The following is a 16,780-nucleotide window of genomic DNA, read 5'->3' on the forward strand; positions in this document are numbered from 1 at the left end:
GAGGCCGAGGAGAGGCCTGGCCGGGGTCTGGGGGCAGGCTGCCGTGCTCAGGCGCAGCTAGTGAGGCATGCGGGCCACCTGCTAGACCTGCGCCAACAGCCCTGTGAGACAAGCCTTCTGAAGTCACTTTACAGGTGAGGAAGCTGAGCTGGAGCCCCACATCACAGAAGCAAGACCCGGGGCTGGTCAGGCTGCGAAGCCCAGGCCCCCTCTTCACCCCATCAGGGTGGTGAGGGGCTGCGGGCAGCTCAGTGGGCAGGGCCAGGTCCTCAGCTGGATGTCCTTAGAGCCTCTCCTCAGTGAGTCCAGAACAGGTCTGGGTGAGAGTGGGCTGTGCAGGAGGACCCCCCACCACCGAGGACTCAGGGCCCAGGAGCTTGCCACAGGGCACGGCCCGCTGTCCCCAGGGAGGGTGTGTCCCAGCCCAGTGCTGACGACAGTAGCATCTGGAGCAAAAATGGCTCCTGGGTCCTTCGGATCCCTGCATCCCTCTGGCCGCCCTCAGCCCAGGTTCCTGGGTCCAGAGGCGGTCCACCCAGAGCTATGGATACGCTGGTCAGTAGCCCACAGCCACCCGGAGGTAGGTGCTGTTGGCCTGTCTTACAGGTGGGGGGCCAGCTCAGAGAGCTTCAGTGACTCACCCAAAGCCACCCAGTTCAGAGCTACCGGGCCAGATAGGAACCTGGGTCGCCTGGGTCCAGGGCTGTTCCCACATCTCCTGCCCTTCCTGGCCTTCCCGGGGAATGCAGCCACCCCCTGAGCACTCGGGACCACCTGGGCCAACCCAGCACAGGTGGCACCTAACAAACCCTGCTAGCGGGTAGCCAGCATTCCCATGTCGCACCTGGAAGCTGAGCTCCAGGAGCACAGGCCGGGGGTCCTCCTTGCTTGCAGACCCCGCGGCCTCCAGCCGCTGCCCGGCATACTGTCAACACTGCGCAAGGGTCTGCTGGGTGAAGAACAAACACATGAATGAGCAGAAGAAAGAACTAGTGGTGAGACAGGGTCTAGACGTGAGCGGCGGCTGGAATGGGCAGCGTCGGGCCCGCCTAGGTTAGGGTAGGCTGTGGCTGGTCGCCCGGAGGCCGTCGGACATCAGGACGGGCGCATCCACAGATGAGCGGATGCAGCGGCTCCACCAATTCTGGTCATAAATCACAGGAGAAGCCACGGGAAATGAGTGCCAGGCTTTTCTTTCTGTTTAGTAATTTATCAAGGGAAGAGGCACATTAATAAACACATTTCCCTCGAGGGGGGGGAATAACGGAGATGAATATCACTGTCAGATTTGGCCTGTTTCCTCTTGTTAAGGGCGCAAGAGAGGGTGGAAATCCAAATATTAGCAAAACATTTTTGTAAAATTGTATCACAAAGATGTGTGTATTTCTGCTTTACATGATGTGCTGTCTCCCCACACACATCTCCCCCTTTGCCAGCAGCTCCTAACGCTTTTGTTCTTACTCTGAGTTCCCTTTAAAGTGAGGGCTGGCGCGGTGTGACTCGGTGAATAAGAACGAAGAGGCTAGCGGATGCCCGAACGGGCAGGTGAGCGAGTGTGTAGGGACCCTGTGCTGCGGGGTGGCCCCGTCATCCTTTCGAGATGCGCTGTCCTTTGCCCCAGGCATCACTCTGGGCTCACCCTGCCCACCAGTCCTCCTGGCCCCTGACGAAGCTGAATCAACTCACAGTCCCCCTGTGGACGCTCTGCTGGGTTTTAGGCACGACCCTTCCTACGCTCCATGTGTTCTCATGACAGCCCTGCAAGCCAGGCACACTGCCCCCATGTGCAGACCGGCAAAGCGAGGCTCGTGGAGGCTGAGTAGCATGCGCCAAGGCAGCCACAAAGCATCAGGTTTGTGTGGCCGGCTGGCACAGGCTATGGGCCCCCACATGGTGTGTGTGTCCACCCCACCCCGCCAGGAGCACCCTCCCAGGATACCTCACCTCCCCACCCTGAGCAGAAGCTGTGAGGTGGGTGGTTTTGGTGGCCATCTACTTGCCTTCCCCCTTCCCGTCTGTTTCTCTGCCAAGGCTGCCGGGGACAAATGTTTTGTCATTTGTACCATGAGGCTAATAACAGCCCCTTCCGTATAGGGTGCTTATGAAGGTGAAACTACTTAACACTTACAAGTGTGTGTGTGCTCCTATCCCTCGCAGGCATCCCCTGGGAGTCCTGGCGTGATGAAACTACTTAACACTTACAAGTGTGTGTAGGGTGTGCCCTATCCCTCGCAGGCATCCCCTGGGAGTCCTGGCGTGTATCTCCCGGGAGTCAGGCGAGACTGCTGTTCATACATAACTGCAGGGTGGGCGGAGGACCTGCCCCTGCTGGGGCTCCCTGCCCCGGGGCTCTCCGGCCCTGGCTCCAGACAGCTCCTCCTGCAGCCCCACCCCAGGCGGGACCCTGGGTCCCCTCTGGACAACACAGCGGCCTAGAAATGGTGTGACATCACTGGACACGTCTCCACACACCAGGGTTTCCACCCTGTCCAGACTCTCCGGAGCCCGGTGTCCTCCGTGAAAAGGGGTCCCCTAGTCCAGGGCTGTGGTGAGGGGATGAGGGAGGCGTGAGAAGTGCCCAGCACTCAGCAGGTGCATGTCAATTCTGTGGCCGCTGTGCCCTGCATTTTGGATACCTGTGTGGAACAGCCTCTCCCTGTGCCCTGCTGGCCCCTGCCCCCCGTCCTCCAGTCAGTGGCCCCGGGTTGGAGGGGTGGCCTGTAGACAACCCCACTGGCTGCTTGAACACACCCTGTGCTCCCCACGCCATGGCCTGGCCCCTCCGTGCTGTGCTCCCCATGGCCTGGCCCTGCCCCCCCATGCTGTGCTCCCCACAGCCTGGCCCTGCTCGTGGTGCCTGCTCAGACAGGCTCAGACCTCTCCCCCAGGGACATACCAGGCTACCCTGGCCACAGAGTCACGCGATGGAATTTTCTACAACAATGGAAAAGCCAGTGACTGCCACACACAGCAGTGCAGAGCAATCTCACAAACTAGCGCTGGATGAAGAAGCTGGATCAAATAGTATTTATAATTTCATTTACATGAATAGCAAATACTCAAAACTAGGAAGACTGAGCTGCCTTTTAGAGGTCAGGCCAGCTTGGGTGGGTCTGGACAGACAGAGGGGCTTCTGGGCACTGGCCAGGCCCTTTGTTTTATTTTTAATCCTCACCAGAGGACATGCTTAGAGAGAGAGGGAGAGAAACATTAATGTGAAAGAGAAACATCGATACGTTGCCTTCCATACATGCCCCAACTGGGGATTGAACCTGCAACCCAGGTATGTGCCCCAACTGAGAATCGAACCGGCAACCATTTGGTGCTGGCCCCATGGGTGGTTCACAGACCCTGTGCACTTGCCTGTCCTGCGTCAGGCACTGGTGGGTCTAGCTGGTCCCTGCATCCCGAACAGGAAGGGTGCTGACGGTATTCAGTGCTCGGATTCACTCAAGCATCTGACCTGTGCTTCTTAAATCCGCACCACACCTCGTGTGGATCAGTCCATTTTATAGATGAGCAAACTGAGGCTGAAAGTGGCTAAGCCCTGGCCCAAAAGGCCACCACTGGAGAACGGCAGAGCTGTCCTTCACCTGCAGTCCACCTGCCCCCTCACCCCCCCAAACACGTTTTGCTGATGTGCCTTGGGTTGGCTGTCCCACAGTGTCGCGTTTCTCCAGCCCACGGGTGACGCCCCGCCTGAGCCGAAAGCGGGCGCTGTCCATCTCCCCGCTGTCGGATGCCAGCCTGGACCTGCAGCGGATGATCCGGACCTCCCCCAACTCGCTGGTGGCCTACATCAACAACTCTCGCAGCAGCTCCGCCGCCAGCGGCTCCTACGGGCACCTGTCGGCGGGCACCCTCAGGTGAGCCCAGCCAGCAAGCGGAGGGCTGGGAGTTGGGAGCTGGACTGGGGACCAAGTAGGGAGGGTCAGCGCTTTCACCAGAGAAGAAAGACAGGACTTCATGCCCCAAACACAATTTCTGGCGGGCCTGTCCTGAAAGATTCGGTCCCGAAGTCAAAGGTGACGTTCCTAGTATTTAAGGGAGTGCCGTGGGGCAGCCAGGTCCCGGACCCGCTTGGGGGCACACAGGGTGAGTGACACTGACCGGGGCCATGTGAGTGAGTCTCTGGCTGGCAGCAGGCTCCCACGTGGCCACCGCATGGCACACCCCAACCTCGTCAACGCCACTAGCCCAGCCCCTCTGTTTGAGGACTCGGCTGACACCATGTGCTCCCCTTGCGCATCCCGAGAGGCCAGAGGTGTTGGGACTGCTGGGAGAGCTCGGCCCAGGACCCAGAAGTAGAAGTGGTAACAGACATCCGCTGTCTTTGCTGCACAGTAGATTCCTTCTAAACTCGGCGGCCTAAACAGCAGGCATTTGTCATCTCTGAGGGTCAGGGTGTCAGCTGGCTTAGCTTCCGTCCCATGAGGCTGCCAGCCGTGGCTGCGGTCACCTGAGGATGACGGGGCCTGGGGCCCCGTTTCCAGGAGGCCCACACTATACTGTCCGCAGGGCCTCTCAGGACACGGCCGCCAATCCCCGCCCTCCGTCGGGGTGGGATCTGAGGGAGCAGGGGTGAGCCACAGCTCCTTTACGCTCAGCCTCGGGCCATCTTCTTCCTTCAGTGGCCTCTTCAGGAAAGAGGCTAGTGCGAGTGGCCGTGTAGACCCAAGTGCAGTAGGAGGGGAAGAAGAGGGGGCTGTGCCCCTGAGGGCTCAGGGCTCACTTCCTGGACGAGGACTTAGAAAGGGGTTCGGAGGCCAAGTGGGGCTCGTAGAGAGCAGGGGTGCACTGCGCGCCAGAGCCGTGAAGGGCCAGGGTGGGGTGGGACGGAATCTGGGGGCCAACCTGCCAGGGTGAAGGCTGCCCCTGGGCCAGGGTCTGGAGGCTAAGCATGAAAGGCGAGGCCTGGGATGGCGCAGTGGAGAGCCACTGCTGGTTCGGAGTGAGGCAGAGCCGTGGTGATGGTGAGGTGAGCACATGCCCATCCTATCCCTGGGCAAGGCCTTCTCTGCCCAGGAAGTATTGGCCTAACAGAGCCCTGGCCCCCCTCCCTCTCCTCCGCTCCACCACCTCGTCTGCTCTTCTCTGCAGCCCAGCCTTCACCTTCCCCCATCCCATCAACCCCGTGGCCTACCAGCAGATCCTGAGCCAGCAGAGGGGCCTGGGCTCGGCCTTCGGACACACACCGCCCCTGATCCAGCCCTCCCCCACCTTCCTGGCCCAGCAGCCCATGGCCCTCACCTCCATCAGCACCACGCCCACCCAGCTCAGCAGCAGCAGCAACTGTCTGAACGACGCCAGCCAGGTAGGCGGGTGCAGGGCACGGAGCGGGCCCACTGATGCTCCGACTCCATGAGGGCTGGCGGTCCCCATCTCACACTGGCAACGTGCGGGAGGACTCGGGGTGCGGGTGTGGCTCGGGGTGCCTTCTGTGGAGAGGCCACATGACTGAAAGGCCTGGGCTGCATGAGGCTGGGTGGGAGGCCTGGGAGGGGTCCTGACACCGCTCCCACTCCTGTGGGCAGCGCCCAGCCTCAGTTCTGATGTCGCCTGCGCAGTAGACAGGTAAGTAGACGGGGAAGCCTAGAATTCACAGTCAGCACAGTGTAGGTGCTCCGGGCCCAGAATATGAAATGGATTAATGAATAGTAATATCGTGCAGTTTAGTTTTGGAGCATGGATTCACCAAAGACCATCTTTTTAAAAAATTCTTTAATTTTATGTTTTAATTACAGTTTACATTCAGTATTATTTTGTATTAATTTTGGGTATACGGCATAGTGGTTAGGTAATCATATACTTTATAAAGTGATCCCCGATGTTTCCAGCACCCGCCTGGCGCCATACATAGTTATTACAATGTCATTGACTGTATTCCCTGTGCTGTGCGGTACATCCCCGTGAACCCCTGCTTCTCAGTCCCTCCCCCTTCCACCCAGTCCTCCGAGCCCCCTTCCCAGAGAGAGGCCTCTGTTCCGCCGCCGTGGGCGTGGCTCGAGCTGCTGGCAGGCCGTCCGGGCTCTCTCCTGGCTGTGCCCCTGTCTGGGGACTAAGCTGGAAGGACTCAGTTTCTCCCACTCCAAACACAAGGGTTGGCCCAGATAGGCTGTGTGGGGAGGGTCCAGAGGTTTGGGGTGTCCCCCCTGCCCCCAGTGACAGGCTCTCCTCTGCACCCCTTCAGAGCAAGCAGAACAGCGAGTCGGCTGTGAGCAGCACCGTGAACCCCATCGTCATCCATAAGCGCAGCAAGGTCAAGACGGAGGCCGAGGGCCTGCGACCAGCCTCCCCGGTGACCCTGACGCAGGTAACCTGCCCGCCACCCTCACGTCTCCAGGCTGGGCCAGGACTCGTCCGCGGGGTCAGCAGCCTTGGGCCTGAGCCCCTGCTGGTGAAGGATGAGCAGGTGGCTGCCTGCATGAACCAATGAGCAAATGACTGAGCCAGGGTGGGCGGGGCGGACAGTCCTGAGCTCAGGGAGGACCAGAGCTGTGTCCCCAGCACCCTGCACCTTACAGGCTCGTCAGACACACCCTGAATTGCCGGGCGGGAGTGGCTAGGTTGGTTGAGTGTCATCCCATGCACCGAAAGGTTACTGGTTCGATTCCCCGTCAGGGTACATACCTGGGTTTCAGGTTCAGTCCCCGGTTGGGGCTAATATGGGAGGCAACCAGTGTTTCTCTCCCTTCTTCTCTCTCCCTTCCTCTCTCTAACATGTCATCAGAATAAGTGAATGGATGATATGGGGCTGCAGCTGTCTCGCCCCCACCACTCCCCTCACCCTCATGCAGCACAAGCCCGAGGTGCTCATGTCCCCTGATGGCTCAGGCTCCTGTCCAGCGGCTCCCTCCCCCTGGAGCCCTGCCCCCTTCACTGCCACTTCAGCCTTTCCTGACCCTCCTGCAGAGCTAGGTGCCCAGCCTAGCCCCGGGTCACTCTGCTGCCTCCTGCACTGCACCGGGTGCTGTGGGAGGTGGCCCTCTCAGGGAAGGGTCTGGTTTGGTTCCTGGCCATCAGGGTTTACACCGGGCCTGGTGCACGGTAACTGTGAAATCTAGTTTCCAAGGACTCCATGCACATGTGAGGGAATGAGTGTGTGGTGACGGGGAAGGACAGGGAAGGTGAGGGACGGAGCGACCCACAGCCAGGGTGGTCCTGCGGGGCTGAGACCCTGTGCAGGTCCCTCGGGAGACCCTGCCTCCTGGTCCAGCATCCGAGAGGACAGGCAGACAGTCCAGCTCTTGCAGCAGAGGCTGTGGGGGAAGGGCTCGGGGTGAGTGCTGACCGCGCAGACGGGCCTCCCACCCCGTCTCTCACGGTGGCCTGGCCTCCATCCGTTACTACCCTGTCACAGCGCTGACACCAGCGGTGCTCAGGCCCGCTGTCCCTGCCTCCCTGCCTCTGTCACGCCATCCTTTATCAGACTGTGAGCCATTGGGCATGCTCCGGGCACTTAATTTTTATGAAATATTGGGTTCTGTTATTGTCAGGCAGACAGAGGGGCTGGTGACAAATGCTTCTCCCCTCGCTGACGCCGAAGCCTCTTAGTGTGATGCGTGGCTTCCACGGGGCGGCCCTCATCGGGCGGTGGGAATGGATGAGGGAGGCACACGTCCTGGGGAGAGCAGCACGGGGAGCAGCACGGGGAGCAGCGAGGGCGGGTGGAGGCCACACTGAGCACAGGGAGCTCCCCCGCCCCGTCCCCTCCAGCTCAGGGCCCCGTAAGCCCTCTTGCCTTCCCAGCTGGGCTCCTCATTTGTGAAGGAGGAGAGCCATTTATCATGAGGAGGTTGTCACCGTGTCACTCTGTCCTGATTCAGTGACCCGGCTCCTGCAAGGTGGGTGGGCATGCTCTCCCTTGGCACAAAACGCAGCCCAGCCTCCCTCCCTGCCTCAGCCTCAAACTTGTGGGCTAGGAAGACACCCAGCGTGCCCTGGGGGCCGGGTGCACCGCCGCCCCGCCATCCCCGTCCACACGCCTGTCCCCGCAGCCTCTTCTCTGAATCAACAGAGCATGCAGTCCGGGTCCAGGTCTCCTGCGAGGGTGAGGGCGGAGCGGGCACCAGGAGGCCCCGTGGCCCCCCTTTCTAAGGAGTCAGGCAGGGGCATTCTGCAGGAGCTGCCGGCGGGCTTCTTGCACTACACCTCGTTTTCCTTTTCAGAGCGCATGCATTGAACACGTGCGTTGATTGGAAGGTGCATTCACAAACAACCGAGGGCGGCCAGGAGGGCCGGTCCCCGGCCGCAGGGGCCGGGGTGCTGATGTCACCCCTAGCCACAGAGCAGTGTGAGGAGTGAGACTGAGTGTCTGGAGTCTTGGGGGGCTCTTGACTGTGGGGAGAGGTCTCCCCGTCAGCCTGAGCTATAATGTTTGCCCCAGAGGCTGTTTTGAAAGACAGGACATCTGTGCCAGTGGTAGGTAGTCTGAATGGGAAGCAGGTCATCCTAACGCCGCTCTGCCTGGCGTTGCTCGAAGCCTGCCCGGCAGGCAGGCCAGTGGAACATCGGGAGGCAGCGGAGCCGGGAGCCCTTGACGTCCTCTGCAGCTCTTCCTGGGCCTTCCTCCCGCCCGGGGCTCAAGTGCCTCCCTTCCACCAGCTCCCGTTCCCTCCCAGGCAGTGGCGCTGATTTATGCTCAGTCTATTGCTGGTTTTGGAGTAAAACGTGTTGTACCCTTTGAATTGAAGCACCTGTGACTGGGTGGAGGCCTGTCACCTTGAAATGGGCACGTGTGGGCTCCATGCAGGGGAAGGGTGGGCTGGAGTCCAAGTCCAGGCCTCCACACTCGCTGTGTGTCTGGGAGGGCGAGGAGCCCTCCGAGCCTCCTTTCTGACTGCAGCGCGGGAAGAAAGCCCCCATTGCAGGCTGTTCCATGGATCCACTGCTGGGAGGACATGCGAGCATGTTCACCCAGCCGAGCGCTGCCCTGGGTTCGAATCCAGGTGTGCTGGGTGCCTGGGAGGAGAGGACAGTAGGAAAGTGAGAGGCCTGGAGGGCCAGGCCAGATGCCTGTTGGGTTTCTCTTGCCTCTGTGGAGAGCAGATCCTGTGACTAAAATGCCCCACCCCAGGGCCTGTGAGCCCACCAGGCTCCTCGCAGGGGAAACCAAGCCAAACAGCAAAGCCACTGCCTGCTGGCTCCTGCTCTCCTCGCCATGTCAGTTGACTCACGATGTGGCGAGATGCCTTGGTGATGACAAGTTGGCATAGAGAGGAGGGAGGGGCCCAGGACGGCTGTGTGACGGGAGAGTCATGGGCAGGAGCCCGCTGAGGAGGGGCTGGGAAAGCCGGTGTGTGTGCGCGTGCCTGTGTGTGCACCTGCACAGCCCGGGGCCTTGGCACAGGCTGTGCAGAGCTGACGGCAGCCTCTGGGCAGGGCTGGCTGCTGGACGAGGCTCAGGGGTATGATCTGCTCCTCCCCAGGAGCAGCTGGCTGACCTCAAGGAAGACCTGGACAGGGACGACTGCAAGCAGGAGGCGGAGGTGGTCATCTACGAGACCAACTGCCACTGGGAGGACTGCACCAAGGAGTATGACACGCAGGAGCAGCTGGTGCATGTAAGCCTCCCGGCCCCGTCACCCAGCGGGGCCATGGCCTGGGCCCAGGGAGCCTGCAGCCTGCCAGGCCCCAGACAGAGGAGGGGATGGAGGAGGAGGCTCCCAGGGGTGCCGTGTCCTCGCAAGTGGGCAGCATGATTCCTTATCCAGGCCTGTGTCTAAGAGGGGGCTTACAAGTACATATGCAGTACAAGAGATTAGAAGAAAAACAAGGAAACAGGACAATTCAGGGGAAATGAGCAATAAAAGGGAGTCAGGAGTCCAGTTAGTATGCAAAGCCAAGTCCTCTGAGCTGTAGCTCATTGGTAAACCCTTTTCCTGAGGGTCCTGGCAACCAATGCAGAGGGGGCAGTGAGGTCCGCTAAGCCGGCCGGCATGGCAGAGTAAGAGCGATCCTGCCCCGAAACCTGAAGGAAGTTCCTCCGGTGGAGGACAGAGTTGGCCATTTCTGCTTGGAGGCAGTGCTTAGCGACCCGCACAGGTGCAGGTGGCTGTCTCCGCCCGATCAGGGGCTGCGTGAACATGCCTGGTACTGGCAGAGCAGCAGGCCAGAGAAGACCTCCTGATCTGGGTGCCCGTCAGGGTGCGCCCTTGTCTTGGTCCCACCGTAAGCTCTTCGATGGCGGCACCTGCTGTGGCGGCCGCGGGGCAGTTTGTGCAGTGGGAGGAGCAGGCGTGGGGCTCAGCGTGGAGGTACCAGGCTTCAAACCACAGGCAGCGAGTCTAAACAGGTGAGAACAGGCCACTCAGCCTCTGTGAGCCGCAGAGTTCCTCCTGTGTGGGGTGAGTCCTACTGCACAGGGGTGTGGAGATGGAATATGACCCCAGCGTAACCACTTAGCAGAGAGCGCAGCCCATGCCTGGTCGCCCCTCTGCCTCCTTCTCCCTGTCCTCATGCCAGCCCCGAGCGCCTCTCTTCTCCACCCGGAAGAGAACTTAAATTCAAGAACAAGCCCCCACACCCCATCCCAGCACACGCTCCTGGTGAATGAGTGTCTGTAAAGATGAGCCCCACACTAAACTAGCAGCGTGATTGTCAGGGGGGCGCACACGCACACGCACATGCACACGCGTGCCCGCACCCAGGAGCCACCCCGAGTGAGCGTCCTTCTCCCCAGCGCTGGGAGCTCAGGTTGAGAGCACCGTCCACCCCCTCCGCTTCCTCCATCTGTGCCACAGTTGCTCTCCAGTGCTGTGGGCTTCTCTTGTGTTTGGGTTTTTCTTCCCACATTCTCATTCAGGAGACAGATGTCCTAGCTAGCAGACCATCACCCAGCTGGCGTAGAACCTGTAAGGCAGGGTCTTATCTATACTCTCTGCGTCAAGGAGTCCAAGGTGGAGAAGGGACATGGGAGCTGAGTTATGGGACAGATCAGATTCGATTAGAGGAAGAAGGGGCGGCGCCTGGGCCTGGCAGGGGCCGGGCAGAGTGAGACCAGGATGACAAGATGAGCTCAGTAATGAGTGAGTTGGCCCCAAGGAGCAGGGAGGGATTCCTCAAAGGAAGGCAGAGGGGTCCAGACGGGAAGGAGGGCTCCCGCTGCAGGCTCCCGCCTGTGCCTGGGCTGTCCCTGCGGCTGCAGGTGATCGCCTCCGCCTGCCCCAGAAGAGCCAGCCCCTGGGAGGGGGAGCCGGCACCTCACCAGCTCTGTCTGCTTCCCGGGAAGATGGATGGCGGCAGGCGCACAGGCGGGCTGGAGCCCTCAGTCAATGATGAACAATTTGTTGCTAAGTAAACCAATAAGAAAAACTGAGAGGCATTGTCAGGGCACATTCCCATCATTTGAAAGCCTTTAAAAATGGAAAGTGAGGCTAATAGAGAAGGTTCCCCTGGAAGTTCAAGGTGCTGTAGATTTTACTTGCAGCAACGCTGGCGTTTGCGTGCCCGCCAGTGGGGCCTGTCACTCAGGCACGAGGCCTCGATGTCCAGCTCGGACAGCCTTGCGGGGTTCAAAGGTCCACAGCAGCATCGCCAGGAGAAGACCCTGCAGGCCACGCACGCCACCCGCATCACTTTATATTATGTAGGAGCAAACGCGTAAGAGACAGTGAAAGGAAACAGGTGACATTCGTTTCAATGATACATTTTATTTAACCCAGTATATCTAAGAGGTTATCATTTCAACATGTAATCAATATAAAACAAAATATTGGAACATTTGACATCCCTTATTTTTTCACTCTGTGTTTGAAACAGGTGTGTTACACTTACAGCCCCTCCCAGCTGGGAGCAGCCACATTTCAGGGGCTCAGAGCACAAGTGGGGAGTGACTGGCGCACTGGACAGTGTGGGTCTAGACGCAGCCGTGGGCAAACTACGGCCCTCGGGCCGGATCCAGCCCGTTTGAAATGAATAAAACTAAAAAAAAAAAGACCGTACCCTTTTATGTAATGATGTTTACTTTGAATTTATATTAGTTCACACAAACACTCCATCCATGCTTTTGTTCCGGCCCTCCGGTCCAGTTTAAGAACCCATTATAGCCCTTGAGTCAAAAAGTTTGCCCACCCCTGGTCTAGAGGCTGAGGGGGGTATGAAAGCGAGCGGGAGCTGAGAACGAGAGAAGAGAGGGGCTGGAGAGGAGGGACTGCAGGACCTGATGTTCCACACACCCCCCCCCCTTCCCCTGGGAGGTAGGCCCAGCCTGACCGGCATACAGCAGGACAGGCCTGGAGCCGAGGGCGAGGAAGAGGAGGATGGGACCTGTGCTCCCTGCCTATAGGGAGAAGCCCCAGTGGGAGGGAGCAAGGAGCAGTGTCCTCTGCACCATTGAGTGAGCCTCCAACACCACCTCTTTCCACCCCAGATAGATACACAGACCAAATGGGGACATAAAAGTCCCGGGGGCACCACCCACATGTCCACACGGCCCAGCTCAGGGGCACTGAGTGACACACCTGCTTCAGGGAGGACTGAGCTCAGAGACAGTGAGTGATACACCCCCTTCAGGGAGGACTGAGCTCGGGGGTAGTGAGTGACACACCCCCTTCAGGGAGGACTGAGCTCAGGGGTAGTGAGTGATACACCCGCTTCAGGGAGGACTGAGCTCAGGGGCAGTGAGTGATACACCTGCTTCAGGGAGGACTGAGCTCGGGGGTAGTGAGTGACACACCCCCTTCAGGGAGGACTGAGCTCAGGGGTAGTGAGTGATACACCCGCTTCAGGGAGGACTGAGCTCAGGGGCAGTGAGTGATACACCTGCTTCAGGGAGGACTGAGCTCGGGGGTAGTGAGTGACACACCCCCTTCAGGGAGGACTGAGCTCAGGGGTAGTGAGTGATACACCCGCTTCAGGGAGGACTGAGCTCAGGGGCAGTGAGTGATACACCTGCTTCAGGGAGGACTGAGCTCGGGGGTAGTGAGTGACACACCCCCTTCAGGGAGGACTGAGCTCAGGGGTAGTGAGTGATACACCCGCTTCAGGGAGGACTGAGCTCAGGGGCAGTGAGTGATACACCTGCTTCAGGGAGGACTGAGCTCGGGGGTAGTGAGTGACACACCCCCTTCAGGGAGGACTGAGCTCAGGGGTAGTGAGTGATACACCCGCTTCAGGGAGGACTGAGCTCAGGGGCAGTGAGTGATACACCTGCTTCAGGGAGGACTGAGCTCGGGGGTAGTGAGTGACACACCCCCTTCAGGGAGGACTGAGCTCAGGGGTAGTGAGTGATACACCCGCTTCAGGGAGGACTGAGCTCAGGGGCAGTGAGTGATACACCTGCTTCAGGGAGGACTGAGCTCAGGGGCAGTGAGTGACACGCCTGCTTCAGGGAGGACTAAGCTCGGGGGTAGTGAGTGATACACCCACTTCAGGGAGGACTGAGCTCAGGGGCAGTGAGTGATACACCTGCTTCAGGGAGGACTGAGCTCGGGGGTAGTGAGTGACACACCTGCTTCAGGGAGAACTGAGCTCAGGGCAGTGAGTGATACGCCTGCTTCAGGGAGGACTGAGCTCGGGGGTAGTGAGTGACACACCTGCTTCAGGGAGAACTGAGCTCAGGGCAGTGAGTGATACGCCTGCTTCAGGGAGGACTGAGCTCGGGGGTAGTGAGTGACACACCTGCTTCAGGGAGAACTGAGCTCAGGGCAGTGAGTGATACGCCTGCTTCAGGGAGGACTGAGCTCGGGGGTAGTGAGTGACACACCTGCTTCAGGGAGAACTGAGCTCAGGGCAGTGAGTGATACGCCTGCTTCAGGGAGGACTGAGCTCGGGGGTAGTGAGTGACACACCTGCTTCAGGGAGAACTGAGCTCAGGGCAGTGAGTGATACGCCTGCTTCAGGGAGGACTGAGCTCGGGGGTAGTGAGTGACACACCTGCTTCAGGGAGAACTGAGCTCAGGGCAGTGAGTGATACGCCTGCTTCAGGGAGGACTGAGCTCGGGGGTAGTGAGTGACACACCTGCTTCAGGGAGAACTGAGCTCAGGGCAGTGAGTGATACGCCTGCTTCAGGGAGGACTGAGCTCGGGGGTAGTGAGTGACACACCTGCTTCAGGGAGAACTGAGCTCAGGGCAGTGAGTGATACGCCTGCTTCAGGGAGGACTGAGCTCGGGGGTAGTGAGTGACACACCTGCTTCAGGGAGAACTGAGCTCAGGGCAGTGAGTGATACGCCTGCTTCAGGGAGGACTGAGCTCGGGGGTAGTGAGTGACACACCTGCTTCAGGGAGAACTGAGCTCAGGGCAGTGAGTGATACGCCTGCTTCAGGGAGGACTGAGCTCGGGGGTAGTGAGTGACACACCTGCTTCAGGGAGAACTGAGCTCAGGGCAGTGAGTGATACGCCTGCTTCAGGGAGGACTGAGCTCGGGGGTAGTGAGTGACACACCTGCTTCAGGGAGAACTGAGCTCAGGGCAGTGAGTGATACGCCTGCTTCAGGGAGGACTGAGCTCGGGGGTAGTGAGTGACACACCTGCTTCAGGGAGAACTGAGCTCAGGGCAGTGAGTGATACGCCTGCTTCAGGGAGGACTGAGCTCGGGGGTAGTGAGTGACACACCTGCTTCAGGGAGAACTGAGCTCAGGGCAGTGAGTGATACGCCTGCTTCAGGGAGGACTGAGCTCGGGGGTAGTGAGTGACACACCTGCTTCAGGGAGAACTGAGCTCAGGGCAGTGAGTGATACGCCTGCTTCAGGGAGGACTGAGCTCGGGGGTAGTGAGTGACACACCTGCTTCAGGGAGAACTGAGCTCAGGGCAGTGAGTGATACGCCTGCTTCAGGGAGGACTGAGCTCGGGGGTAGTGAGTGACACACCTGCTTCAGGGAGAACTGAGCTCAGGGCAGTGAGTGATACGCCTGCTTCAGGGAGGACTGAGCTCGGGGGTAGTGAGTGACACACCTGCTTCAGGGAGAACTGAGCTCAGGGCAGTGAGTGATACGCCTGCTTCAGGGAGGACTGAGCTCGGGGGTAGTGAGTGACACACCCCCTTCAGGGAGGACTGAGCTCAGGGGCAGTGAGTGACACGCCTGGTTCAGGGAGGACTGAGCTCAGGGGCACTGAGTGACACACCCCCTTCAGGGAGGACTGAGCTCAGAGGCAGTGAGTGATACACCTGCTTCAGGGAGGCCTGAGCTCAGAGGCAGTGAGTGATACACCTGCTTCAGGGAGGCCTGAGCTCAGAGGCAGTGAGTGATACACCTGCTTCAGGGAGGCCTGAGCTCAGGGGCAGTGAGTGATACGCCTGCTTCAGGGAGGACTGAACTCAGGGGCAGTGAGTGATACACCTGCTTCAGGAAGGATTGAGCTCAGGGGAGTGAGTGATACACCTGCTTCAGGGAGGACTAAGCTCGGGGGCAGTGAGTGACACGCCTGCTTCAGGGAGGACTGAGCTCGGGGGTAGTGAGTGATACGCCTGCTTCAGGGAGGACTGAGCTCAGAGGCAGTGAGTGATACACCTGTTCAGGGAGGACTGAGCTCAGGGCAGTGAGTGATACGCCTGCTTCAGGGAGGACTGAGCTCAGGGCAGTGAGTGATACGCCTGCTTCAGGGAGGACTGAGCTCAGGGGCAGTGAGTGATACGCCTGCTTCAGGGAGGACTGAGCTCAGAGGCAGTGAGTGATACGCCTGCTTCAGGGAGGACTGAGCTCGGGGGCAGTGAGTGACACACCTGCTTCAGGGAGGACTGCAGCCACGGCTAGATAATCAAAGCAGGTGACTGAAACCCCAGGGTCTGCCCAGGCCTGCGTGCTGTTCCCTGAGACAGGAAGCCTCTGGGCCCGTGGCTCCACGTACAGGAGAAACCACTCTGGGCGCCATGCAGATGGTGAGGCCAGGGCAGAGGCCAGGTGTGGGCGCAGGGCCAGGGAGGCAGGAAAGTTAGCCCTGTTCCTGCCCAGGCCAGTGCTGGCCAAGACAGTCTGAGGACCACTCACCCAGGGTGGCTGCTTGCCTCGCTCTGCCCCATTTGCCCCAGTGGGCCGCGAGCTGACGAGCAGGGTCCCAGTGCCATGCTGCCCACCAGTCGCATGTCGCTGGCAGCTCTGCTCCCTCCCTGGGCTGTGCTGTGCCAGGGGCAGTGCCACACGGTCCCAGGGTCCTCCGCGGGGGTCAGTCCCTGCAGCCACTAACAAGCTGGGCCTCTGTGCAAAGGGACAAAGCCGCCATCTTACGGGTTATCAGGACGCAGATGGAGACCAGGACGCAATGACGTTTCCATTAGAACAGAAACTTAATGTAAACACCTGGAACAACAGGGGCAAGCTCGGGAGAGGTTTCTCAGGCACCCTGTCTGCCTCGCTGCAGTTAATTAGTGCCTACTGTGTGCAGCACAGCCGGGAGCATCGTCATGGCCACGAGTCCTCCATGGACTGGAGCCCGGAGCCCCGTCTGGGATGAGCGGGGCGCCTTTGACCATCTGGGATGGTCGCTTTGATGACTAAATGGGAAATGCAGCCGAGACATTAGCACACAGTATGTCTTCACTTAGTGGCCACTAACCACAGGAGGAAGCACGGCCGGAGGGTGACCCGACAGAGTGGGCAGTGGTCTGTGGGGGTGGCCTGCGCTCACCAGGGGGTCCGAGGCTCTGGCCGGGCTCACCCCCTTCGGGGCTTGTTCCGGCAGCACATCAACAACGAGCACATCCACGGGGAGAAGAAGGAGTTCGTGTGCCGCTGGCAGGCCTGCACGCGGGAGCAGAAGCCCTTCAAGGCGCAGTACATGCTGGTGGTGCACATGCGCCGGCACACGGGCGAGAAGCCGCACAAGTGCACGGTGAGTGCCC

The 16,780-nt window shown here is 59.8% G+C and overlaps 1 protein-coding gene across 1 annotated transcript in view; it reads left to right on the forward strand.

Moving 5' to 3' along the window:
- GLI2 (GLI family zinc finger 2) overlaps positions 1-16,780 on the forward strand; it is a 250,336-nt gene that overhangs the window by 220,533 nt on the left and 13,023 nt on the right. The window contains exons 7-11 of the mRNA XM_014547887.1: positions 3,665-3,866; positions 5,101-5,314; positions 6,191-6,313; positions 9,429-9,563; positions 16,621-16,770. Of these exons, the coding sequence (XP_014403373.1) occupies positions 3,665-3,866; positions 5,101-5,314; positions 6,191-6,313; positions 9,429-9,563; positions 16,621-16,770 (824 nt within the window). The remainder of the gene's footprint in view (positions 1-3,664; positions 3,867-5,100; positions 5,315-6,190; positions 6,314-9,428; positions 9,564-16,620; positions 16,771-16,780) is intronic.

This window comes from Myotis brandtii, unplaced genomic scaffold (assembly GCF_000412655.1).
Source record: "Myotis brandtii unplaced genomic scaffold, ASM41265v1 scaffold488, whole genome shotgun sequence".
In the NCBI taxonomy this organism is placed as follows: Eukaryota; Metazoa; Chordata; class Mammalia; order Chiroptera; family Vespertilionidae; genus Myotis; species Myotis brandtii.